The following is a 24,083-nucleotide window of genomic DNA, read 5'->3' on the forward strand; positions in this document are numbered from 1 at the left end:
CGAAGTGGAGAGCTCTCAGGCCGAGGTGATCAGGCAGAAGGAGAAGGTCCGGCCTCAGGCTCAGCTTGCCGAGACGAGGGAGAAGGCCAAGGAAGACCTGACCATGGCTCGGGACGAGGCGATCAGCGACTATCTCCAATCGGAGGAATATGCTGATGTGTGTCATGAGATCAGAAAGCCTCCCTATGCCGAAGGTTTTGAGGCAGGCCGGGCTGAGCTCTTGGTCGAGATCAAGGCGGTCTACCCCGATCTCAATCTCTCCCGTTTTGATGATGACACGACTACCTTTGTCGGGGAGTTGGGAGATGAGGAGGGAGCCGAGGTCACCCAGGCTCTGCCCCTTGAGGAACCTACTCAGGCCGACGTCCTCCCTCTTGATGCTGGACCAAAAGACCCCCCTGTCGAGCCTACTGTTGTGGATACCGCCGAGGTCGCCTCCAAGTCCAACGCCGAGGAGAACGAGATGTAAAATTTTGTTTATTGTTGTCGTTGTTTTTTTTTTTTTTTTTTTTTTTTGGGGGCCGAACTGCCCAACTTGTAACCGTGCCGAGCAGTCAGCTTATAATGAATGAAAAAATCTATTTTTGCCAGAATTTGTCCAAGTGTTTTAGCTCAGAGCTCTTAACCTTCTCTTCCTTATGTACGCTGTTCTATTTGAGGTTGTGGCCGAACTGCCGAGTCGTTCCGCTAGCCGAGCTTAGGAACTTGTCTCTTTTTTACCCATGCTTCACGTGGTCGATGGCTCGGCCATGCCATGCCCGAGGTCAATGTGATCCTCGCTTTGGTTGGTTAATTCGCCGTTCCCATCGGTCAGATTGGACAGGCTATCATATAAGTGGACACGTGGCCGAGCATTCTTCCTGGCCGTGCGTAATGCCTTGGCTTAGTTTCAAACTTTGTTAGGCTCAGCCAAAGGGGGAGTTTGCTCTTGAGAGGTTGGCCAGGTCTATGAGGACCGGTCTTATGACTTGGTTGCCGACCTATGAGGGTCGGTCTTCGAGGTCGGCCAGGTCTATGAGGACTAATCTTGCGACTTGGTTGCCGACCTATGAGGGTCGGTCTTCGAGGTCGGCCAGGTCTATGAGGACTGGTCTTATGACTTGGTTGCCGACCTATGAGGGTCGGTCTTCGAGGTCGACCAGGTCTATGATGATCGATCTTACGACTTGGCTACCAACCTATGAGGGTCGGTCTTCGAGGTCGACCAGGTCTATGAGGACCGGTCTTACGACTTGGCTGCCGACCTATGAGGGTCAGTCTTTGAGGTCGGCCAGGTCTATGAGGACCGGTCTTACGACTTGGCTGTCGACCTATGAGGGTCGGTCTTCGAGGTCGGCCAGGTCTATGAGGATCGATCTTACGACTTTGATTTAGGAGCTTGCAAATACGTTAAGTGGTGGAGAAAGACTTTATTTTATTGAATCAAATGTCGGAGCTGAAGCCGAATACAAGCATGCTCAGTTATTGAAAAAACTTCTTCAAATTTTCCGAGTTCCAAGGTCTCGGTACCTTCTTGCCCCTCGGAGTCTGCAAGCAATACGTGCCAGGGCGAATTTGCTTGGAGACTATGTACGGGTCTTCCCAATTTGGTGCTAACTTTCCTTGCTGCCTCGGCTGGGATGCGCTGAGTTTTCTGAGGACAAGGTCCCCTTGACGGAAGTGCCGCTCTTTAACTCTTGAGTCATAGTACTTTGCCGTCCTCTGTTGGTATGCCATGTTCCGGAGTAGGGCATTTTCTCGAACTTCGTCAAGGAAGTCCATGTTGGCTCTCAGTCCATCTTCATAGGTCTTCTCATCGAAGTTGAGCACTCGGTACGACGATGCCATAATTTTGACCGGGGCGAGGGCCTCGGTCCCATAAGCGAGGCGAAAAGGACTCTCCCCGGTTGGTGTTCTTACTGTCGTCCTATATGCCCATAGGACACTTGGGAGCTCTTCTACCCATCTCCCTTTAGCCTCGTCTAATCTTCTCTTAATGCCGACGAGTAATGTTCGGTTGGACACTTCTACTTGTCCATTTGCTTGTGGATGAGCTACTGAGACTGGTCGAAAGTCAATGTAGAAGTGTTCGTAGAATTCTCGGAAGGCTGGGTTATTGAATTGTGTGCCATTATCTGTGATGAGCACTTTCGATAGCCCGAATCGATAGATGACCTTATCTCAGAAGAATTTCTCCATGTTCTTCTCGGTGATGGTTGCAAGGGGCTCAGCCTCGACCCACTTGGTGAAGTAATCGATCGCCACTACCATGTACTTTCTGTTTCCCGATGTCGGGGTGAAATCTCCGAGAATGTCCATTTCCCACATAGCGAAAGGGATTGGGCTCATCATTGAGGTCAACTTTGTTGCTGGTCGGCCTGGGATTGGTGCGAACAGTTGATACTTCTCGCACGTCTTCACATACCTCATGGCCTCTTCTTGCATTCTTGGCCAATAGAATCCTTGCCGAAGTATCTTGTATGCAAGAGCTCGGTCACCCATGTGACTCCCGCATATTCCCTTATGCACCTCGACCAAGGCATACTCGGCTCCTTTCGGTCCAAGGCATCGGAGAAGAGGGGCCGAGATTGCTCTTTTATAGAGCACTCCGTCGATCATGGTGTACTTGGTAGCTCGGATCTTGACCTTTCTTTCTTCGTCTCGGTTCTCAGGGAGTAGGTTATTCTCTAAGTAGTTGACAATGGGGTCTAACCAGGTCGGCCCGTCCTCTTCAATGTGCTTTACGCTTTCTTCTTATAAGGAGGGTTTGTCCAAGATTTCTATGTATACTGATCGGCTCAGATATTGGAGGTCGGCCTCAGCCAACCTAGACAAGGAGTCAGCCGCGACATTCTCTTTTCTCGGTATTCGAGTCATCTCAAAGTGCTCGAGTTCGGAAATCAGATCTCGGGCTCGGCTCAGGTAAGCTATCATCCTTTCGTCTTTCGCCTCATAGTCTCCATTGATCTGGTTGACCACGAGTTGGGAGTCTCCTCGCACCTTCAACCGCTTTATGCCCATTGCTTTGCTGACTCGAAGTCCAGCTAGGAGGGCTTCATACTCAGCCTCGTTGTTCGAGGCGGGAAACTTAAACCTCAGGGCATATTGGATCAGAAACCCTTCGGGGCTTACCAGTATCAGGCCGGCCCCGCTTCCTCCGGAGTTACTTGAGCCATCGACATTCATGGTCCAAGTCGGGTCGGCTGTAGCCCCGACCTCTTCTACTGTCTTTTCTTCCCCGACCTCAAGGTCGGGCCCTGTACATTCGACGATGAAGTCGGCAAGAGCTTGTCCTTTTATCACCGTCCTCGGATGATAGCTTATATCGTATTCACTCAGCTCAACCGCCCAGGTGATCAGCCGTCCCAAAACGTCGGGTTTGTGCAATATCTTCTTGAGTGGCTGGTCGGTCAGTACCGCGATTGGATGAGCTTGGAAGTACGGCCTTAGTTTCCTTGTGGTCGTAACAAGAGCGAATGCTACTTTCTTGAACCCAAAGTACCTCGTCTCGGCATCGACAAGAACGTGGCTGATGTAGTATATGGGTCTTTGAGTTCAACTTTCTTCCCTAATCAACACCGCGCTGACCGCTACAGGGGTAGCGGCTAAGTAAACTTGAAGCTCCTCTTTTGGTTCGGGTCGACTGAGAAGAGGCGGGTTCTCCAAATATTTCTTCAGCTCTTCAAAAGCTTCCTGGCATTCGTCCGACCAGATAAAGTCCTTTGGGTTCCGGATATTCTTGAGGGCTTTAAAGAACAGTAGGCACTTGTCTCCCGATCTCGACATGAATCGTGCCAACGCCGCTACTCGTCCGTTTAGCCTCTGTACTTCTCGGATCGTCCTTGGAGGGCTCGTCTCTTGGATGGCCCTGATTTTTGTCGGATTGGCTTCGATACCTCTGACAGAGACCATGAAGCCGAGGAAATTTCTAGAGGTCACGCCGAATGCACACTTGGCAGGGTTCAGCTTCATTTGGTTCTTCCTCAATACGCCAAAGGCTTCTTCCAGGTCGGCCAGGCGATGATCCAAGTCAAATTCATGGTGGTACTATCGGTAGTGGCTTTCAACGCCATACTCGGCCGTCCTTCATTGATCGCTCTCCAAGCCATCATCTCCCCGACATACTTAAAGATGAAGTTCCCCATCGAGAACGGTGTCGGCGAGGTCCAAGGCGACCAGAAGAAGGCGCGGGAGTGCTATGCTACTTTTATCAAGCAAAACAAAGGTAATATCCGAGGAATGGCAATGTGCGTCGAACACCTACCCGAGGATCATCGGGATGAGCTTATCAAGAGGAGAGGACGACCTGACCCCATTTCATCTCAGCGAAGATGACCCAGCAAAGGTGGTCCAGCTCGGATCATTACTGAGTGAAGATCAAAGGAATCAGCTCAGAGCTTTCTTAAAGGCGAACGCCGATGTCTTTGCCTGGTCGGCTGCCGACATGACGGGCATACCCAGGCATATAGCTGAACATCGGCTCCACGTAGATCCAGGTCAAAAACCAATGCGGCAGAAAAGAAGGAACTACGCACTTGATCGACAAACCGCGATCAAACAAGAGGTGGAGAAGCTTTGCCGCTCAGGGTTCATCCGAGAAGAAAAATTCTCGACTTGGCTTGCTAACGTCGTCATGGTCCCTAAATCGAATGGGAAGTGGAGAATGTGTGTCGACTACATCGACCTCAAGAAGGCTTGTCCAAAAGATGAGTACCCACTACCTCGAATCGACCTCTTGATCGATGCCACGGTAGGTCGATTGAGCCCTTGATGGTCGTGGTAGCTCCCGAGAACCCGTGAAGTGAGGTGCCTTCCGGCTTGAGCGCTTCGTCTCCAAAGCCAAATTATCGGTACGCCTCTAGTGACATAAGGTCCACGGATGCGCCGGTATCGACCAATACACGGTGGACGGGTCTCTTCGCAATTTCTACCTGCACCACTAAAGCGTCATCATGAGGTAAACTTATACCTTCGAGGTCGACCTCGATGAAGGAGATCATCGCCGCTGGCTTGAGTTTCTTGGTGGGCATCTCGGCAACTCCGATGAACCGCACGTTTGCCTTAGCCTTTCGAGTAGTCTCTTGTCCGGGCCCTCCAAGGATAGTGTATATGGGGACTCCCTTGTCACTGCTCGGCCCGAACCCGTCCTCTTTCTTCTCAGCTCGGACTTTATCTTCCTCTCGTTCGACTCGCCTATTTTCCAGCGTCGGCTCGGCTCTTCTTTGATCCCACTCTTCAGGCCGCCGACCCCCACGATCTTCTCGGCCTCCTTTGACATATCGCTTCAAATGGCCCGCTTTTATCAGCTCTTCGATTTCTCTTTTCAGCTGATAGCAATCCTCGGTGTCGTGACTGGTGTCCTTGTGGAACTGACAATATTTGTTGGGATTTCGAGATGACCCCTCTTGCATCGGGCGGGGTCGGCGGATGTACCAACCATCTTGTATTTGCATCAAGATCTCCTTACGCGAGGTATTCAGTGGAGTGTAGTCGGGGCTCCGAGCTCGATCCGACTTGTCAGCTCGACAATCCGTCCTGGGCCATTTGTCTTCCCTACGGTCGTCTGTTGTCGGCCTTTTCTTGTCGGGTCGGCCTTCGTTTCCCTTCCGGGCCTGGAGGACCTCGGCCATATTTGCAAATTCATTGCATCTCTCTAAGAGCTCGGCCAGGTTTCTGGTTGGCTTCCTGGCTAAGTCCTTGATGAGGTCCATGTCGGCAAGCCCGTTGCTCGTAGCAGTATGGGCCGTGGCCTCATCCAAATCCTTGATGTCTAGGGATTCCTTGTTAAAGCGGGAGACGAATGCTCGGATTGACTCATCGGGCCTTTGCTTCATGCTGAGGAAGCTGACCATTGTCTTCTTGTGTTTCATACTACTCTGGAAGCGCGTGACGAATGCTCGACAGAGTTGAACGAAGCTTGTTATAGAGTTCGGCGGCAACCAGGAGAACACTGAGGTCGCCGCGCCCTTGAGGGATGCAGGGAAGGCTCGACAAGAAACGATCTCGGTTCCTCCGTACATGGTCATCATCGCATTAAAGTAGTTGATGTGATCTGTCGGGTCGGTCGTCCCGTCATATCGATCAAACGGGGGAGGTTTGAACCCGTTTGGTAGCGGCGCGGTCATGATCTCAGGAGGATATGGGTGACGCCCGACCAACAAGTAGGTGTCCGGGGTCGCTTGTTTCTTCAACCCCTTCACTTGCTCCACCAAGTCTCGTAGCCGCCTCTCCAGCTCAATTTTAGGTGCTCGGCCAACCGGCTCCTCGGCCAGGAGTCGGTAGGGTCGATCATCCTGTTGTGGTTGGCCATTCTGGTCAGCTCGGTCCACAACATCCTTCCTTGTTCTTCTTTCCTCCTGGAATTTGGACCCACGGGGGCTCCCCTGTTGTTCTTCTCTGGGAGGCGAGCTTTGACGCCGGGGGGTATGACGAGATCCTTCTCCTTATCTCACCGTGCGCCTTTTAATCGGCTCTTTCCTTTGTTCTCGGACTCTCCTCAGCTGTTCGTCCTCTCCGAGCCGTCCAGAAAATACCGACCTCCTCGCTCTTGAGCCGGCTGGTTCGATTTCCTGCCCTGTTCGCGGGCTTTGGCGATGCTCTTGCTCATCCCGCCGAGCACCTCTACTAGGGCGCGGAGATGGAGTCTTCTGACGAGACGGGTGTGAGGACGCGGCTCGGCTCAGCTCGGCCCTACGCCGGCCACCATTTTGCTGTAAGTTTCTCTCTGCGCAGACCGGAGCTGGAGGGGGCACGACCAGTGGTTGGCCCATCAGCCCGCCTCGGGCCATCTGGTTCATGAAGGTGCGTAGCATCTCGTTGGTGTGGAGCATCTGCAACTGCAAGTCCATAACCTGTCGATTATTTACCGGGGCTTCGGGGTCCAAACTCTCCGGCAAGGTTGGCTGCGCTGGTAGGCCCATCCCGTCCAAGCTTGGCTCGGCCTGTACCCGGCCAGCCGCGGTCGTGGTTAGCACACCTCCCCCATTCCCACCCTCTGGTGGGGGGAATGGTGCCCGTGATGGGTTGCACACCCCCTGCCCGAGGGGGTCTTCTGTTTATCCCCTGCCGAGAGGCTTCGGGGGGTGGTGATCGCCTCGTCTGCCCAACGGGTTGTGGCTCGTCCGTGCGGGAAGTCGAGCCATGCTGCCCTGATCTCGTGTGCACCATTACTGTTGCTCTTGAAGTTGGTCGAAATGACGATGCTTGCTGATGTTGTTCCCACAGACGACGCCAAATCTGTTGCGGGTGAAAACCTCCGAAGCCCGGTTCGCCCACGGATGAGCCTGCAAAAACCCAAGCGATGAGCACAAGAGAGCCGGTGTGGCTCCGGCCTAGGACTCTCCGATGCTCAAGTCAGGTCTCCAATGCAACAGCGTAACTGCGTAGTAAAAGCAAGATGAGGAATGGTGCTCCATACCTGGGTATTTATAGAGTGAGGAGGAGATGAGGCGGTTGGGAGAGTCCTAGTATGGTAGGAGTCCTTCTTTCGGAAGGTTCTCTCGCGTAGAGCGGAGTGGAGAGCTATTTTCGGGGTCGGACTCTTATTAAGGTAAGAGTCCATGTAGAGTGCGATTCCGTGTTGCGCTGGGATCGTGGCTTGATCCTTATCCCGTGATTCTCGGGATGTGCTGACGTGGCCGGGAGATCCCCGATGGGGCGTTATGGCAGCTTCAGAGGAGGGCTCGGCATAGGAGGTCGGCTTAGGAGGGCGGCCTGATGGGTCGGCCTTGGCCGTCACCTTAACCTAGGAGGTCGGCCCGAGAGGTCTGTCTCGGCAGTAAGCTCGGCCAGGAGTTTATGGCTAACCTGTATGAGCTCGGCCTCAGCCACCAACTAGCTTGCGCAAGTCTGACTCTATCAAGTGACTTATAGTGGAGATGGGGTCAGCCCAATTTTCTGCTCGGCCCAACTCGGTTCTCAAACTGAGGTCGGGTCGACCCTGTGGCAGTCTCTGATAGGTGGGGTGTTTTATGCCTCATCACTAAACATTACATTAGTGGATGTAGGGAGTATCATTAACCCTTTTTTATCTCTTTTTTACAATAGTTGAAATTATTCACATCACAACAATCGATAGATCACCAATTAAAAAAAAATCTATAAGGTTACAACTTACACGCGCAGACTAAAAACCTTGTCTCTCCCTATAAATAATTAATGAGGTGATAAATGAATGGCATCATGAACAGAAACTGTCGAGTCCTATATCTGCATTTGCAGGAGGTCATAGAAAGAACATGGAAAATGGAAACTGAAAAATGTGGTTGGAGAGAGTGAATTAATTGTAAAATTGAAAGATAACCATTAACCACTTCCAAAGCTAATCAATCCATGCATCCCATCCTACTAACTATTAATGAGGCCCCACCCCATCCCACACATTGGCAGGTGGCCTTGCCTTTATTTATTCTCATTCAATGGAGTACTTTCATGAAAAAGATCTAGTAAATCCGGGCAGTTGGGGTACATGTGCAGCGCCAGAGTTGAGGCGGTACGAATTTATCGCCTTATCTTTGCCAAAACATCTAAAGTAAGGCGCTAAATCCACACCGCATCACCTCTGACGCTGCACATGCAGCCCAACTGCCCGGATTGAGGGGAGCATGTCGACTCGATGTAATTGACAGCAACAACAGCTCTCTTGCATTAAAGGCGGCATGCATGGTTGAAGGCTCCTGTTTCCGATGTTCATGTCGCTCTCAACTTCTAAGGCCTGATGCTAGCTAGCTAGCTTAGTTTGATATTTTATTTTTTATACATCATCGTGCAATATAATACCAATATGACAGGCTAACCATGTCATCCTGGTTCGTGGACCATCCAATGGCTCAATCCATATACATCCAATGGTGTGTCATCAGTCAGTACCTAGTCATGTATATTGGAACAAATTTTCCAACATTGTTTTTATCTTCATCATAAGAGTCAGCAAGAAATATATAAAAAGGGGTAAAAATAGAAATAAAATCCTCTGCTATATTGCAAGGAGTGTGGTGCACATCCTGCCGCGGTACAATAGAGGCCATGTGTGCCATGTGGCCTCTGTTGTGTTGCAAAACATGTATTACACACCTTGCAATACGGTAGAGGATCCTAGTCCGGAAAAATAAATTACAGAATTAATAGTTGGACATTTTCAGACGAAGAAGGAAAATTGATACACATAACAGATTAGAATATATGTTTAGAGACGTGATGTTTTGTATTCCGTCATTTTCGTTATGAGTATTTCAATAATTAAAATACATCTATATATATATATATATATTTGGTAGAAAAAGTACATCTATATAACATTGCATCGACTTAAATTCTCTGTAATATGAGAGAGGCATGAGGACAAGTCATTGTAATCTTATTTTCCATTGATAGTGAAGTAGACATTGACAATTAATTTTGTCAAACCACCTAAATTCTTGCATTGGATAAATTATTTGCTTGCGATTTCCATTTGTTTTCTACGTTGTTTTAGGTATTCGTTTTTTTGTTTTTACAATATCCACCTTAGCCATCAGCAGATGCAATTAATACAAACCCAACAAGGACAAAAAAAAATAAATCCAAAGGATAGGAGCCTTTAGTCCACAAACCTAAATCTGGTTTTCCAATGAAAATCCCATAATACATCAGAACCTACAAAGGAAGGGAGAAGATCCCAAGTGGTAGATAACTAAGATGTGTTGCTTTTTCACTGCAAGAGAATCAGCAATAACATTAGCCTCGCAAAAAATATAATTAAGTAATCTTCCTCTCCATGGAATCGAGATAACTCGGTAGGAAGAAGATCCAGTTGGGGAGTGAATGTCTTTTGGCTTCATCATAGTTGAGTGTGTTCTTGGGCTATCCCATTGGGAGAGCTCGTTGTTCGGGTGTGATTTTTCTTCTGTTATGGTGGGTGCTGGTGGGATCTTTTCTTTACTTGTTTGTGTGAGGGTTATGGTGTCTTGTATTCCGTCGCTTGCATTTGTGAATTGATTCTAAAAGACTGTTAAGAAACGGTAAAGCATGAAAGTATTTTAGGACTATATTGGCATTTCAATAATATGTACCTATGTCGGGTTTCACTATATATTTGTAGCGACATGATTTTCTTTCTATATTTATATTTCTCGTTTTTTCTACAGTTTGCTCATCTCTCAAGGTTTGGTCAATGACATAGAACGTGTGGCTCATGTGTCTGTGAGTCTTGTACATTTCCTCCCCTCTTTTACAAAATAAATGCCCCCCTGAAAATGCCCATTTGTTCAAATGCCTCCTTACAACTTTTCTAATTGTAAACTCCCCATTATTTTCAAAATATTGTAGCATTTTGGTCCAACCCATTAGTCTGGGACGTTAGAGGTTAGTTTTAGGGGATTTAATGACCAAAACGCCCTTCTAATAAAAACCCACCAAAATTAAAGACTAAAATGACCAAATTGCCCTCATCTTCTCCAAATGTTTGAAACTGAAATTTTTTTCCCCAAATCATTTAGGGTTTGAAACTGATAGAATTAGGGAGAAAAAAAAACTCCATCAAGGAACCACGAAAATTTTACAATGGCTCACTACCCACATCCAAGATGCTTAGAACGTTCTTCGAAAGCCATTACTTCTCACAAAGTTCGGAAAATCATGGAAAGATCCTGGTTTCAATACCTTCCAAAGGGACCAATTGTTCCATACATTCTACTACAGGATCTATTTATCAGTTAGTAGTGCAACCGCAGGTGGTGGCAGCTTCTTACAGAAGGAATGGACTCTTTCCGAGATGGGTAAGAGTTTTTAGTGAGAACCCCTCAAACAGCTGATTTGATTGCTTAACAGTCGCACAAAACAACTAATTTGATTTGCAGATAGAAAGCATCTCAACCATTCAATCCATCTACACAGTTGTATCTCTCTCCCACCACCGCCACTACACCCAGTGCTTTGCATCTCCCCCTTTCTCTATCCTCCGTTCACCACTGCAACCCATCGCTCTATAGCCCATTATCCCCTGCCTCCACCTCCACCTGCAAGCTCTCTCTACAATCCTCCGTTTTTGTAACTTAGGAGGCATTAGGAGGCATTAATGCCCTCTAAAACAACCCATTATTCTTTATTCATTTATACAAAGATTGTTCTGATATACTGAAACAATGCGGACAGATCTTTTCCAAGATGATGAAGTATAAGCACAATTGGACTTTCAATTTTCCTCATGAGAGAAATTTCACAAATTGGATGAAAGAATCGTTTTTCACTTCTTAGTTGCAAAAAGATGAGAATTCAAGTAAGTGGAAGGAGGGAAAACAGAAAAAAGAAGAAGATGGAAGCTATGGTTCGGTGATTAATTTCCATTTTAATGGAAGTGATTTTTATAGATCTACTTAATTCTTATAAACAGCAACTTTAAAGGTCCAGGTTTTCAATTACAAGGAAAAAAATATAGAGGCAAACTGCAAACCTGTTCTCGATCATTTTATTTGTTATATATAATTAAAAGTATTCCTATTATAGTTTGAAAAATCAAATCATACATACTCTAGGGTCCATAGCAAGGTTCCAAAGAACCAAATCGTATACAGTGCTGGGTTTTTGTTTTTTCCTTAACCTTCCGTGTGGATATTCAAAATCTTTCAATCTTTTAAACCCCGCCAGTGATCAACTTGGTAAGAGCAGGTCACTTGATTGAGTTTTTTTTTTTTTTTTTCTTTTCTGATCCTATCAGTTTCAAACCCTAAACGATTTGGGGGAAAAAATTTCAGTTTCAAACATTTGGAGAAGATTAGGGCAATTTGGTCATTTTAGTCTTTAATTTTGGTGGGTTTTTATCAGAAGGGCATTTTGGTCATTAAATCGATTAAAACTAACCTCTAACGTCCCAGACTAACGGACTAGACCAAAATGCTACAATGTTTTGAAAGTAGGGGGGAGTTTACAATTAGAAAAGTTGTAAGGGGGCATTTAGACAAATGGGCAGTTTCAAGGGGGCATTTGTAAAAAATGCAATAAATAAACATTGGGAAAGAGAACGCTACCTAGTCACTTGTGGTGCGTTGCCCCTGTGCCAAGACACAAGGCCATATAAAATGACTGTCGTGCCCTCAAGGATTTTCGCAACAGTCATTTCCTGCAAACCTGTGGCTAGGTGCAGTAACCGTGCACCGCATGCGACCAGGTAGCAATCTTTGTCCCATAGAATTTTTGTATAAAATATTAAAAAAAAAAAAAGAACCAGACGAAAACCTAAGTTAACCCATGTCTAACATCAGGGTCAAGCAAGGACGAAATTTTGCTGCTACACTAGTTCTTGCTACAAGGCTGGCAGTCAAGGAAAGGAAATCTTAAGGGGTATTTTAGAAAAGACAAAAACCTAGGAGGATATTTATGAATCCAAAGGGGAAGTGAGTTATTCCATTTCCTTGACTGCTAGCCTTGTAACAGGAACATTCCTGTTATGGGCATAGCAGCAAAATTGTGGCATCAGCGAGATTTACATATAGGAGTGACACGTCACAGTATTCTTCCGGGAAGAGAAGACAGCCCCGGCCCGGATCTGGCTCCTGTGCATCTGGGCAACCTGGCTGCATGTGTAGCACCAAACTCAAGGCGGTGCATTTTGACCACCTTACCCTTGCCCAAGCGCCTTGCCAGAACAGAGATAAGGCGGTCAAAACGCACCGCCTTAAGCCTGGCGCTGCACATGCAGCCGGGATTCACAAGATCTTTTTCGGCACCGGCCCAACAAAATTTCCGGCCAACTTGGTGCTTGAAGACTTCACAAGCAAGCAATATAAGTATATAATATGTTATAATTAATTAATGATATATGGATGGATGGATGGATGTATACGTAATTACGTAACTCCAAGTCTCAAGTAACGGTTCTCATTATTAAATTGCCAATTTGTCAAACAGATCCTAACAAACTTACTTCACATATCCCCCAATAAACCAAAACTAAAATTTAAAAAAAAAAACAAAAACACAAAGAAGAGAAGGGACTCTCCTCCTCCTAGATAACGTCACTAATTGCATGATTTTTCTTATCTATCTATAATCTATCCATATATATATATATATATATATATATATATATATAACACTTACAGGGATGGTGAGTTATAATGAATGAATGAATGAATGATATATGCATGTAATATAGGATATAATTAATTACTTGAGTATTAATATTAATTGATCTTAATTAATTACCTCATGATGATCGTTAAAGCACAAGCTAGGTATCATGATTCATGATGACATGGGATGTGGCCGGCCGGTGCCGCCAATAATGGTGAATCCACCACCGGCGGCCTCTACAGCTGGTTGCACCGAGGAGGAAGAAGAAGAAGAAGAAGAAGGGAAGAGATGCGGCATAGATTGATTGGTGTGTAGGTGTAGGTGGTGAAGTTGTCTCTTTAAGAACTTGAGGTAGGAGATGGCTTCGTCCAACATGGTAGCTGTGTGCATCTGTGTACCTCCAGGAACCAACCTCTGGAGAATCCTTAACTTCTCACTTAGCCTCTCTCTTCTATGGCGTGCAACTACACTCTGGGGATCATTGCTAATCCGGACATTACGACGCCTTTTCGGCTTTTGAATGGTGGCTGGATCGATGTCCACAGGTTGCATTGCTGCAATCTTGTACATCATCTCTTTCATGCCTCCTACCTCTTCCTCTTCTTCTTCTTCTTCTTCTTCTTCTTCTTCTTATGTCTCTTGATCTTGATCTTGCTGTTCCTGATCTCTCTGTGTCCCCGCCACTTGATGATGATCATCACTGGAGAAACCTGAGCCGCAGCTGAGTAAAGGGATGGAGAAAGGTATCTGATGAAGAGGATCATAAGTAGCGCGCAGCTGGATTAATTACCAAGTCATTATAAGGAAGTTGATGATCGTCTAGGATTATTAGATCTTCCATGGTCGTCGTCATAATATCATCATCATCGAGGCCACAACGACTGTGGTTACCTGCTGTGCTGCTGTTGTGAGCCCTGATATCCATGAAACAAACAAGCTAGGGGCCGGGCGGGCAAGAATTTTCTTCTATGGTTCAGGAATCATGTATGCTTGTCTCTTCTTCAATTCCATGCACTTATAAGATATCTCATTCATAAAATATATATATATATATATATATATATATATATGAGAAGCTCTCCATCATCTCACTCACTAAGAACTTAAAACTAAGGAATTGAAGCAAAAAGGAATTCAATTAAAGCCTGTAAAATAGGATGATGGATAAAAATTAGGAAAGAAGATTTTACTGAGAGGTGACATCACAGTTTCTGACTTTCTGGGAACTATATATATCCAATTGGGGATGTTTCCATTTCCATTTCTCATGCATGTAGTTGGATACGTATATATATATATACTCTTCCACATATATACTTTCTGTAACAGTACTGTAACTATAATATTTTAATTTTGTTTACCGAAATAAACAAACTGGTGTTCTCCTGGAAGTCTTTTTCTTTTTTTGTTTTTTGTCCTTGTAATATATAGTTTGATCTTAAAAATTAATACATTATTAAATTCTTGCTCTTCAATACATTTCTTTATGAACAAAATCTAAAGAGCCGTTTTCAACCTTATTTCATATTCTTCCAATGTTTTAAAATGAAATGATATATGAAGGATATGAATTGGCAACTACTCTTGGATCCTTTAATACAATTTCAGTTTCTTATAAACAAAAAAGGGGAAGGGTTTTGTACACGGTCGTGCATACAAAAACCGTTAGATGGGGATGATGTCTACGATGGATACACCTCTCTCGACTCCATCCGACGACTGTGGACAACCGTGCACACAACCTTTTACCTTAAAAAAACTAACAAGAAGGATTAGTGTCATGTGGCTCTTGAAGAGGTAGATTTACATTTCCAGCCCTCACCGTCAACTTTCTTTTTCTCATTTTCATCTCTAATCACAAAAAGACTTTACTTAATGGGGGGAAAAACAGTTCGAGAGATGGATTGGATCAGACCTTACCTCTCATATCTTCTCACCGTTGGGGTTGGGGAAGAGATCATGAAAAAGAAAAAGATACTCTAATAAAACTTCAATCTAGGCTCCTCTCTGTGTGTGTCCCACTGAAAAGGAAGTATACTGGAGAGGGGGTGGGGGGAGGAAGACTTTCAACTTTCTAATTGGGAAAAAGGGTGGAAAAAGTAAAGTCTCTGTTGCTGGGACCTAAAATGGCTTTTAGATTAGATGAGAGAACTCCTTCACACCAAGATATTTTAGCATTTGGGAAAGCAGAGGCACCCCCATGATATCACAGAGGCTACGTTTTTTGCCTTAAAAAGAGCTCCAAGGTTTATAGAATACTCCAACCAAAATTTAATTCAATGAAAGGATGTACAGATACGACGGATGATATCCTTCTAACTACTACCTCCTATTAATGGCGAAATCAAATGCATCTTACCCATATTTTCATTTATTAGTGTTGAAACCATCCCTTACACACCCAAGAATTAATAGCTGGCGGAAATATTGAATAGACAGACTGAGCTAGAACAAATCAAACAGTAATTAAGGTAAAATTTTGTCCATTTGAAGGAAATTTTGTTTAAATTTTTTGTGAAATGGCTCCCTGAATCAATTGAGACATTCCCCTTTCTTTTGTTCCTACTCACGTACTGGTGCTTTGTATTTAATCAAACCCATTTCAATAATAATGAACTTTTTCCAGCAGGTTCGAATGGATAACTCAAAATTATAAAAAGTAGTATTTAGATCATGTTAATTAATTAAGTTTGACAAACAAATGCAATCTGTAATTTATTGAGTTTCTTTATTTTGGTAATGTGGTTTTCACATTGTGTAACACATATGGGGGGTAACCCAACAAGAGGGTTGATTTGATTTTACGAGTGAAAGGTGTTAAGAGTACAACATGGAACTGTTCAATTACGTTGTGCCTTCAAATTAAGTGGGCATTAATTAAGATTACTAGACTAGATAATATTACATAATTATTTTAAACAACAGACTCGACTTAACTGAAGCAAAACAGACCCAAGTTAACTTGTATAGGGGAGAAAAGAACTTTAAATTTAGGGAAATTATCAATGCCACCCTTGACGTTTGCCTATATTTTAAGGCACACCCAATAACTACCATGATATCAGCGTCGCCCCCTGCTTTACCAATGTAATTTCACATAGACCCCCTACCGTTAGTTAAGAGCTGTTAAGTGATGATGTCAACAATTACATATTTTTTAAAAGACAATTGTAACCTTCTTAGTGGGCAAAGTACCTAATCTACCCTTTCAATTAAAACACCCACAAACCCTTCTTCTTTCTCACACTCATCGACAACCTTGGAGAATCCACTGCAACCTACTGTGACCTACTCCGGCGATAAAGCAGCCCGGCATCAATCGACCACCATTTTCCTCACTCCGGCGACCATCTTCCTCACACCGGGTTGCACATCCTTCAGTTTTCCGACCAAGCTCGAGTTGCAGAGGCAAGTTCTCTCTCCAAGTCTCACTCTCAATTGATCACAAGCTCGAGTTGCAGCAGCGAGCCCCCTTCCTCTTCTCGTCTGATCCCGATTGAGCCCCCTTCCTCTTCTCTCACTTTCCATATAGCAATTTAAAATTTCCTGATTATTATCTCTGGCGTTTTTTGTGCGTTAAATTGTTTTTGATTAGGCAAAGGGAAGGGAAGATTCAAAGCGGGAAAGGTGGACAGGAAAGACGGAGGAACAGTAATTGGAGGAAATCATGATGCGTCAGGAAGAGTAAGAAAAAAGGAAAAAGAAATTTCTTTCTTTGGATTTGATCTGAGAGAGAGATATAAGCAGCACTACCAGAACCGCAGTGCCAATCGCCGCCCTGCTTCTCATCAAAGAAGGAGAAACAGAGATTCTTATGCACGCCAAAAACGAAGTCTTCTTTAACAAAGCCCAGGTAGTGCATTCTTTTTCTTTCGTTTTTGTTTATTATTAATTTGTATAATACAATGTTTCAAGATGGGATTTTTATCGAGTCTGTGATGACAAATTTTTTAATTTTTTTTTCTGGTTTTGAATGGAAGATCAATTCAAAGTTTTACTTTTTTCATTAATGCCTAAGCAGAAACCTTCTAAGAAAGTTGTCTGGTCTAGAACCAGAATCGTGGAAGTGGTTTTATGGTTTTGCTTTTGGTTGCGGCAAGAGAAAATATGATGTTAAGAAAGTCCATTTTGTTCTTGCTGGTCATTACTGTTTTTGCTCCTATTGTTCTCTATACCGATAGACTTGCAAGTGCGAAAGTTTAGGGATGGGAGTGATTGGCAGGGACGGCCGGTGGTGGGGGAGAGCAGTGGGGAGTGGGAGTGGGGGTTACACAGTGGGGCCGTGGTGCCTGAAAATGAGGTGGGGGTGGAAGTTGAGGTGGAGGTAGAGGATGAGATGGAGAGGGTAAAATAGGAAATTTGTTTAAGAATAGATTTTTTATTTTTTTTAATATAAAGGGTATATTGGTCAAAGAAATTTCATATGTTAACACCGTTAAAAAATGGGTAATGGTTGATATTATGATAGTTAATGGATATGCCTTAAAATATAGGCAAACGTCAGGGGGTGGCACTGATAATTTCCCTTAAATTAACAACATTAAAATAGATAAATCAAATACGCAGCAACAATAAAAGCCACAACGCAAGATTCCAAACAGCTACACTTGGAGCCCCAGTAACAATGAATTGCTCTAATAAAACTACTGATCCTTTGAACCTTTACTGTTAGATCTAATAAAAACAGAGGAAACAGACAATTCTAAAAATCTAGAGGACAAAAGCTGGGCAAGCCGCTAGAGTGCCCAGCATGTGTCATTCTATCTCCTCCCCCCTTGCCCTCCAGTCTCCAACCTTGTGATTGGTATATGAGTTAACTCAGCAAAAGCTGACGGCATGTCCAACCCTCTCACAAAACTAAATGCTATTTTATTGTTAGGGTTTTGTCCAAGAATCGACCAGACTCGTCTAGATTCGACATAACTAGACCAGACTTAGTATTCATAAATTCAACCCGAGTCAATTCCGATCGACTAGACCAATTCAGTAAATTATGATCCGAGTTTTAAAATCATATCCAAGGTTGGTTTAATTTAATTGAACCAAAGCAATCAAAATGTGATGCAGATCCAAGCCCATCAAGTCCACAAGGTCCGACGCCTAGTTAGAACCAAGAACCAACCCATACATGGCCGGTCCCGACCAATTCCAAAAATCCAACCTAAGATCAATTAAAGCCTTATTAGTGGAGAATCTCTACAATGCCTCTTGAATTTCTTAGTACTTGATGATGTGGCACCCATTTTCATATTGTATTTGGCTAATTCTTCTACTCTTGATTCTTCTCTGGAAAATAGCAGTACGATTTCTCAAAACAATAACCAAGGTTCTTTGAAACAAGTATCAACACCTTGAAACAAGAACTAAGACATTGTACTTGTTACTTGGAACAACCAACAAGAAAGTGGAGAAGCTTTAGAGTTTTTTCAAATCAAGGTGTAATCTCAATCTTGGAATTTTACTATAAGTGAACAATCAAGATATCGTAGGAGCTTTTAGATTTTAGCTTTGTTTTGCTTATAAAAGGCATACCTATCTTGTTTGTAACTAGAGATTTACGAATGAAAGTTGCTATAAACATTTTCCTTGAACCAAGATGTGTTCTTAAACCTTGAAGAGTTCATCCCCTATAAAAGCCTATAAAAGTTTGATGTTTTCTCTTTTGAAAACTTAGAAAAGTTAGAACTTTCCTCATTGTATCCTTGGAGAAATTGCAACCCCTAGGTATTGCTACACATCCTTGAAGAGAAGTATTTTAACCCATATCTATCCTTTTTATTTTTTTATTTTGTTGTTCATTTTATTGTTTTGTCCACATTTGCACACTTTGTGTTTGTGCAATTCACTCACCCGGTCTCACGCATCCGCTGCCTGCATTAAAATGAGAAAGAGAGAAGTTGGAAACCAGTCTAATAGAAGTTTAAAATACTAGTGGAGAAAGAGAAATGGAAGCTTATTTTACTGGGAGACTTGAAAAATAAGTATTCATAAGATAATTTAGCATGGAGAAGGGATTCATGCACAGCGTTGGAAGCTCCATCAATGATCCTTAAAGGTGGGGGGGTGTTGTCCCTGTATTTCAAAATCTGGAATTTACTTCCACCAGCAATGGGTTCCTAATTAGATTTTTCTAATCGACGCACTAGTTTCCCCACTCAGATCACAATAAAGCAGAGGAAAAGAACATACATCAATTAATACCAAGCACAACATTGTAGTTTTGGTCAGAAAACAAAAAATAAAATAAGATAACCTACATTATAGAATAGTGAAAGTAAGACGGTTGCAAATCCATCAACGTAAGCACCATTTGGAGCAATGCCACATGAAGTAACTGAACAGACATAAACCCGACAAAAACCCAATCCGTGGAGGGCCAAATGGTGGCATGCAAATGCAGCAACAGAAGTGATGACTGCAACCATACTGATAAATCATTATCAGTAGATAGGAAACCACTTAAAAGACAGAACCAGCAGGCAGCAGGCACCAATATAAAGATGATACTTCCAACCTCTGCAGTTCACTAACAGTTTCAAGTTGGTCAGACAATCCAAATTGGAGTTTTAAAGAAGAACCAACAGGTGCCTGATATGAAGACATACTTAACAATCCTGAGCGCTTCAAATCCTAGTTTCAAGCATGTAGAAAAAATAACCAATCTAGGAAAAAATGACTATGACTAAACAAAGTGAAGCTCCAAGACATGGTATGAAAGAGATCAAAGTTCGATAGATGAACAGAATGGAGGAGGCATGATAAATGAAACCATCTTTGTGCCACCATTAAGCGAGCAGCTTAATCCTAGTTTCAAGTATGTGGAAGAAAAAGACATTCTCAAAAAACCACACATGAGTAGCGATATGCACTATAACAGACAAAAAAAAGAGCTCAGTTTGATAGAATGGATGGGGCAGGATATATCAGTTTATCCAAACGTCAAAAAATCATGTCAGTTGTGCTGATCAGCGTGCAGACCAAACACTTTAGCCCCAATGGAAGGGACTAGTTTTAGTTCCACAAGTATCTGCAAGATAAATTGACAGAATAATGTGAGAATGATCTTTAAAGAGGCATCACATGAAAAGTTCTAGCACAGGATGGAAAACCAATGCAGTACTGATTACTCTCACCAAGCAGCTTTACCAATTTTTATCAACCCAGAAAAAGGGAAGGGGGGGGGGGGGTTAGGGGGAGGAATCATAATCCATTGAACCAGCAGACCTAAAAGTCTCGATATGCAAATTGAATGTGAGCTAACATAGACCAAAACAATTTATTGTCAACCCAGAAAGGGGGGGAGGGGGAGATCATAATCCATTGAACTAGCATTGAATGTGAGGTAACAATGTAACATAGACTAAAACAAGACTCTCCATTCACTGAAAGAAGTAGCATTATCTAAAAAAAGATGAGCCCCAAATAATTCGTTGAACAATAAGGATCAGCATTGGATAATATCTACATGCAGAAAAAGAGAGCCAACTTAATTCAGGGAGCACATGTATAAAATGGGGATAAACAAAATCATACCTCTACATTCTAGGAGGCTCAGACCAAAATATACAAGAAAGTTTCCAACAATTTAACAGATTATCATGTTTGACATAAAGAACGAATAAAAATTAAGGTTTTCAAGCACAGTTTAAATCTTCAGATACTTTTCCAGTATTACTCAATGGGACAAATGAGAATAGTAATTTCCGCCAGATTTAAAATATAAATGAATTGGTACTGGCCTGTACAAATTTAGTAAGCTTGGCTTAGAATATGACAGATATTGATCAATTTTCTCTGGAGTCTGAGGGACATGAGCCCCTTGAGGAGTCCCAGCCACTTTATCAACTACCTTTTTCTTCAACCCAAACAAATAAAAAAAGCAAAAGCTACCTTTTTCACTATGGTCTTGTGAGCCTCTTTGCTCATTTGTCCTTCCTTCCATGTGGGCTTTAGAATCTCCTAAACAAACCCCTCGAGTGCAAACTTAAACATGAACATACCATTCACATCCTTAATGCTTTTGCATTCTTCATCAACCCGACAAGCGACACCCATGTCCTCTGGATAACCATTTGCCTGCTCTTTCTTTCTCTGATCAGTTGCGACATTCTTTTCCACAACCAGCTCCAGATGCTTTGACTCATGAGCCTTATTCTTAACTGTTTCCTCTGAAAAGTCATTCTTAAGAGATGATGGAGCTGAACTTTTTAAAGGCATTTGTTCAGCTACTTCATTCTGTTCCACAAGACTTGATGAGAACACTGGGGGTTGATCATTGATGTCAGGACTGCTTGATTCAATGCTAGCACCCATAGGATCATATGGCTTTTGAGACCAGGTGGTTTGACTAGGATCATTGGATGGTAAAGTAACTGTTGTGCTCATTGCTGCAGGATTTGGCTGGGAAGGGACTATGCCTATAGAATTAAGGACGTTTATAGCGGGAGCCTCGTGCACTGGGTACGCCCTTTAAACTATTATATATTTGTGGAAGCTGCTGCCCATTTCCAAATATCTGAGTGCTGAAAGGGTGGTTATGTGAGCAACCTGCTCACCAGTCACTACATTATGATTCAGTGGAACTACAGAAGTTATGTTTGATGTTTTCGCATCCACTGTTTCTGATTTAGTAACAAGCTCACCCATATGAAAAAGTGATTGACCTGTCGATTTGAAGGCAAACCAGAGATAACTGTTTGTGTTCTCCAGCTAAGGTTTAAAGTTCGTCCACTTGGAGGATGTAGAGGGTCTATTTGCTCTGCTGAATAATGTTAAAGCCTGAACCCCTTCCACTCTGGTCATCATGATTGAAGCTTTGTCCAGGCATGGGAACTATAGGCAGAATATTGCTCTTTCTGCAGGGTAATGCAATAGCAGCCTCCCCTCTCAAATTAGAATGTTGCTGTTGATGTAAAACTACTTGAGTCATGTTCTGTTCACAGTAAAGACCCATCTGTTCATGCATCATGCAACTGAAGCTTTCCTCATCCAAAGTAGCAGAGCAATTATCCATAACCATCAGGTAACATCACTGTCATAATCATCTTGTCTAATGTTTCACACATCATCTTTGCTCGTGTGTCTGATATGTCCCCTTGGTAGAATCTATGAACTTTACTTTTAACGGTAATCCAGCTACAGCCAGGTGTTTTAACTAACCCTAGTTCTCTCATCCTTGATCTTATCCTTAGAACTTCATCCATTCGACCAACAGAATCATAGATACTACACAATGCAATGTAATTACTAGGATTTTTAGGCTCCACTTCAAAAAGCCGATGAGCAGCAATCTCTCCTATGTCCACATTCTTGTGCATCCTGCAAGCACCAAGAAGCGCACCCCAAACACTTGGTGCACCTTGTTCTGGCATTTTTGCGATCAATTCTAGTGCTTCTTTTAGATACCCAAAACGTCCTAAGAGGTCTACCATACATGCATAATGTTCTACCATGGGTTCCATGCCATAATTTGATGTCATTGATTCAAAAATCCTCCAACCGTGATCTACAAGCCCTGAGTGACTACAACTAGCCAGAACTGCAGTGAACGTAACAGAGTTAGGTTTAAATCCACAGGCTTTCATTTTCTCAAAAAGATTCAACGATTGTTTCCCTTTTCCATGAAACCCATAGCAAGATATCAATGTAGTCCAGGTAAACAAATTCAAATCTTGCATGCTGTCAAAAACTTTTTCTGAACTGCACAAGAACCCACATTTTGCATACATATCAATCAAAGAATTCCCAATGACAACATCTCCATTAAAAGCTACACTCTTAATTACTTGCCCATGTATCTCTTTCCCTCTCTTCAGGTCTCCTCCTCTTCCACAGGCATTTAGGATGCTCGCAACCGTTCTCAAATCAATCTTCACACCTTCACGCTGCATTTCCCTAAAACAACCAAACACTTCTGCCAGATCTCCGGCTCTTCCAAATCCTGAAATCATTGAATTCCAGACAACGACATCCGTGCGAGACATTTTGACGAACAACCGATGGGCATCGATTAGGTTCCCACATTTAGCATACAAATCCAGTACTGAATTCCCCACAACAACATGGTCTCCTAACCCAAGTTTAAATACCCAAGTATGGAGATTCTTACCCAAACGAAAATCTCCAAGTCCTGTACAAGCTTTAAAGATGGAAGGGAGCGTGAAGTGGTCTGGACAAAGACCTACCTTCAGAAACCCATTAAAAACGGCAAGAGCTTCATTAAAGAGAGAATTTTGGACGTGTGAATATATAATAATGTTCCATGAATGCATATTTCTTTCGATCATCCCATTAAAGACGGAAAATGCATCTTCGATGTTGCCGCATTTGGAGTAGGCCAGCAAGAGATCGGTTTGTAGAGTGACGTTAGGAAGGAAACCACGGGCAAGGATTTGAGCATGGATTTGCTTTGCTTGAGAGATTGCCGAGGGAGTGACACAATTCCTGAGCACGCAAGACAAAGAAATGGCAGCTACTTGGGTCATTTTTCACTTTCGACTTACCAACGTTCTCTTTTCTTTTCTAACACCAGCTACATTGGGTGGTAACTTGTTCCTGAGCGTGGAAACTGTTCTTTCTACCTGTTAACCAATATGAGAGAGAGAGACTTATCTTTAACCAAAAGGCTGACAAACAAACAAATTGTGATTCAATTAGGTTGTGCCGCCCCTTAGAATTAATTAGTTAGGCAATCAACATGAAACAGTAAAAGCTCGAGATCCAAGATGGAGCTCCGCTTTTCATCAAAAAAAGAAAAAGGGGTGTGGGTTTAGTTCTACGTTGGGTGTCTAAGTGTGGTATGTGTTGTGCATATCCGTCATTCTACTGTTCTAAAAATCGGTTAACTTTTTGGGATTGGTGTGTGGTTTGTGTGATTACACTTTCATCAAAAAAAGATGAGGCTCCTCTGGAAATACTTCCAAACACCCTAGTGAGGGTAAGTAAGTAAGACAGTGCCCACTGCCCATTTAGAAAAGGTGTGTGTGTGTGTGTAGGGCTGGAACAGGGTCAGGTTGGGTTGGGCTTTTTAAAATTCTACCCCAACCTTGAGTCCCCTT

The 24,083-nt window shown here is 43.4% G+C and overlaps 3 protein-coding genes across 3 annotated transcripts in view; all 3 read right to left on the reverse strand.

The window, feature by feature from the left end:
• Positions 1-13,197: 13,197 nt before the first annotated feature.
• Positions 13,198-13,608, reverse strand: LOC122639088 (transcription factor HEC3-like). The gene has a single exon (XM_043831926.1). The coding sequence runs from the start codon at positions 13,606-13,608 to the stop codon at positions 13,198-13,200; it is 411 nt and encodes a 136-aa protein (XP_043687861.1).
• Positions 13,609-20,388: 6,780 nt separating this feature from the next.
• LOC122663722 (zinc finger CCCH domain-containing protein 55-like) overlaps positions 20,389-24,083 on the reverse strand; it is a 36,424-nt gene continuing 32,729 nt past the window's right edge. The window contains exon 5 of the mRNA XM_043859359.1: positions 20,389-20,671. The gene's annotated coding sequence lies outside the window, so the exon portion shown is untranslated. The remainder of the gene's footprint in view (positions 20,672-24,083) is intronic.
• LOC122663729 (pentatricopeptide repeat-containing protein At5g04780, mitochondrial-like) lies at positions 21,979-23,702 on the reverse strand. The gene has a single exon (XM_043859371.1). The coding sequence runs from the start codon at positions 23,508-23,510 to the stop codon at positions 22,032-22,034; it is 1,479 nt and encodes a 492-aa protein (XP_043715306.1). The 5' UTR covers positions 23,511-23,702; the 3' UTR covers positions 21,979-22,031.

Source organism: Telopea speciosissima, chromosome 1 (genome assembly GCF_018873765.1).
Source record: "Telopea speciosissima isolate NSW1024214 ecotype Mountain lineage chromosome 1, Tspe_v1, whole genome shotgun sequence".
NCBI lineage: Eukaryota > Viridiplantae > Streptophyta > Magnoliopsida > Proteales > Proteaceae > Telopea > Telopea speciosissima.

Bases quoted from the DNA above. Each gene is read 5' to 3' on its own strand.
- LOC122639088 (XM_043831926.1), bottom strand. From the start codon at position 13,608: ATGAAAGAGATGATGTACAAGATTGCAGCAATGCAACCTGTGGACATC.
- LOC122663729 (XM_043859371.1), bottom strand. From the start codon at position 23,510: ATGACCCAAGTAGCTGCCATTTCTTTGTCTTGCGTGCTCAGGAATTGT.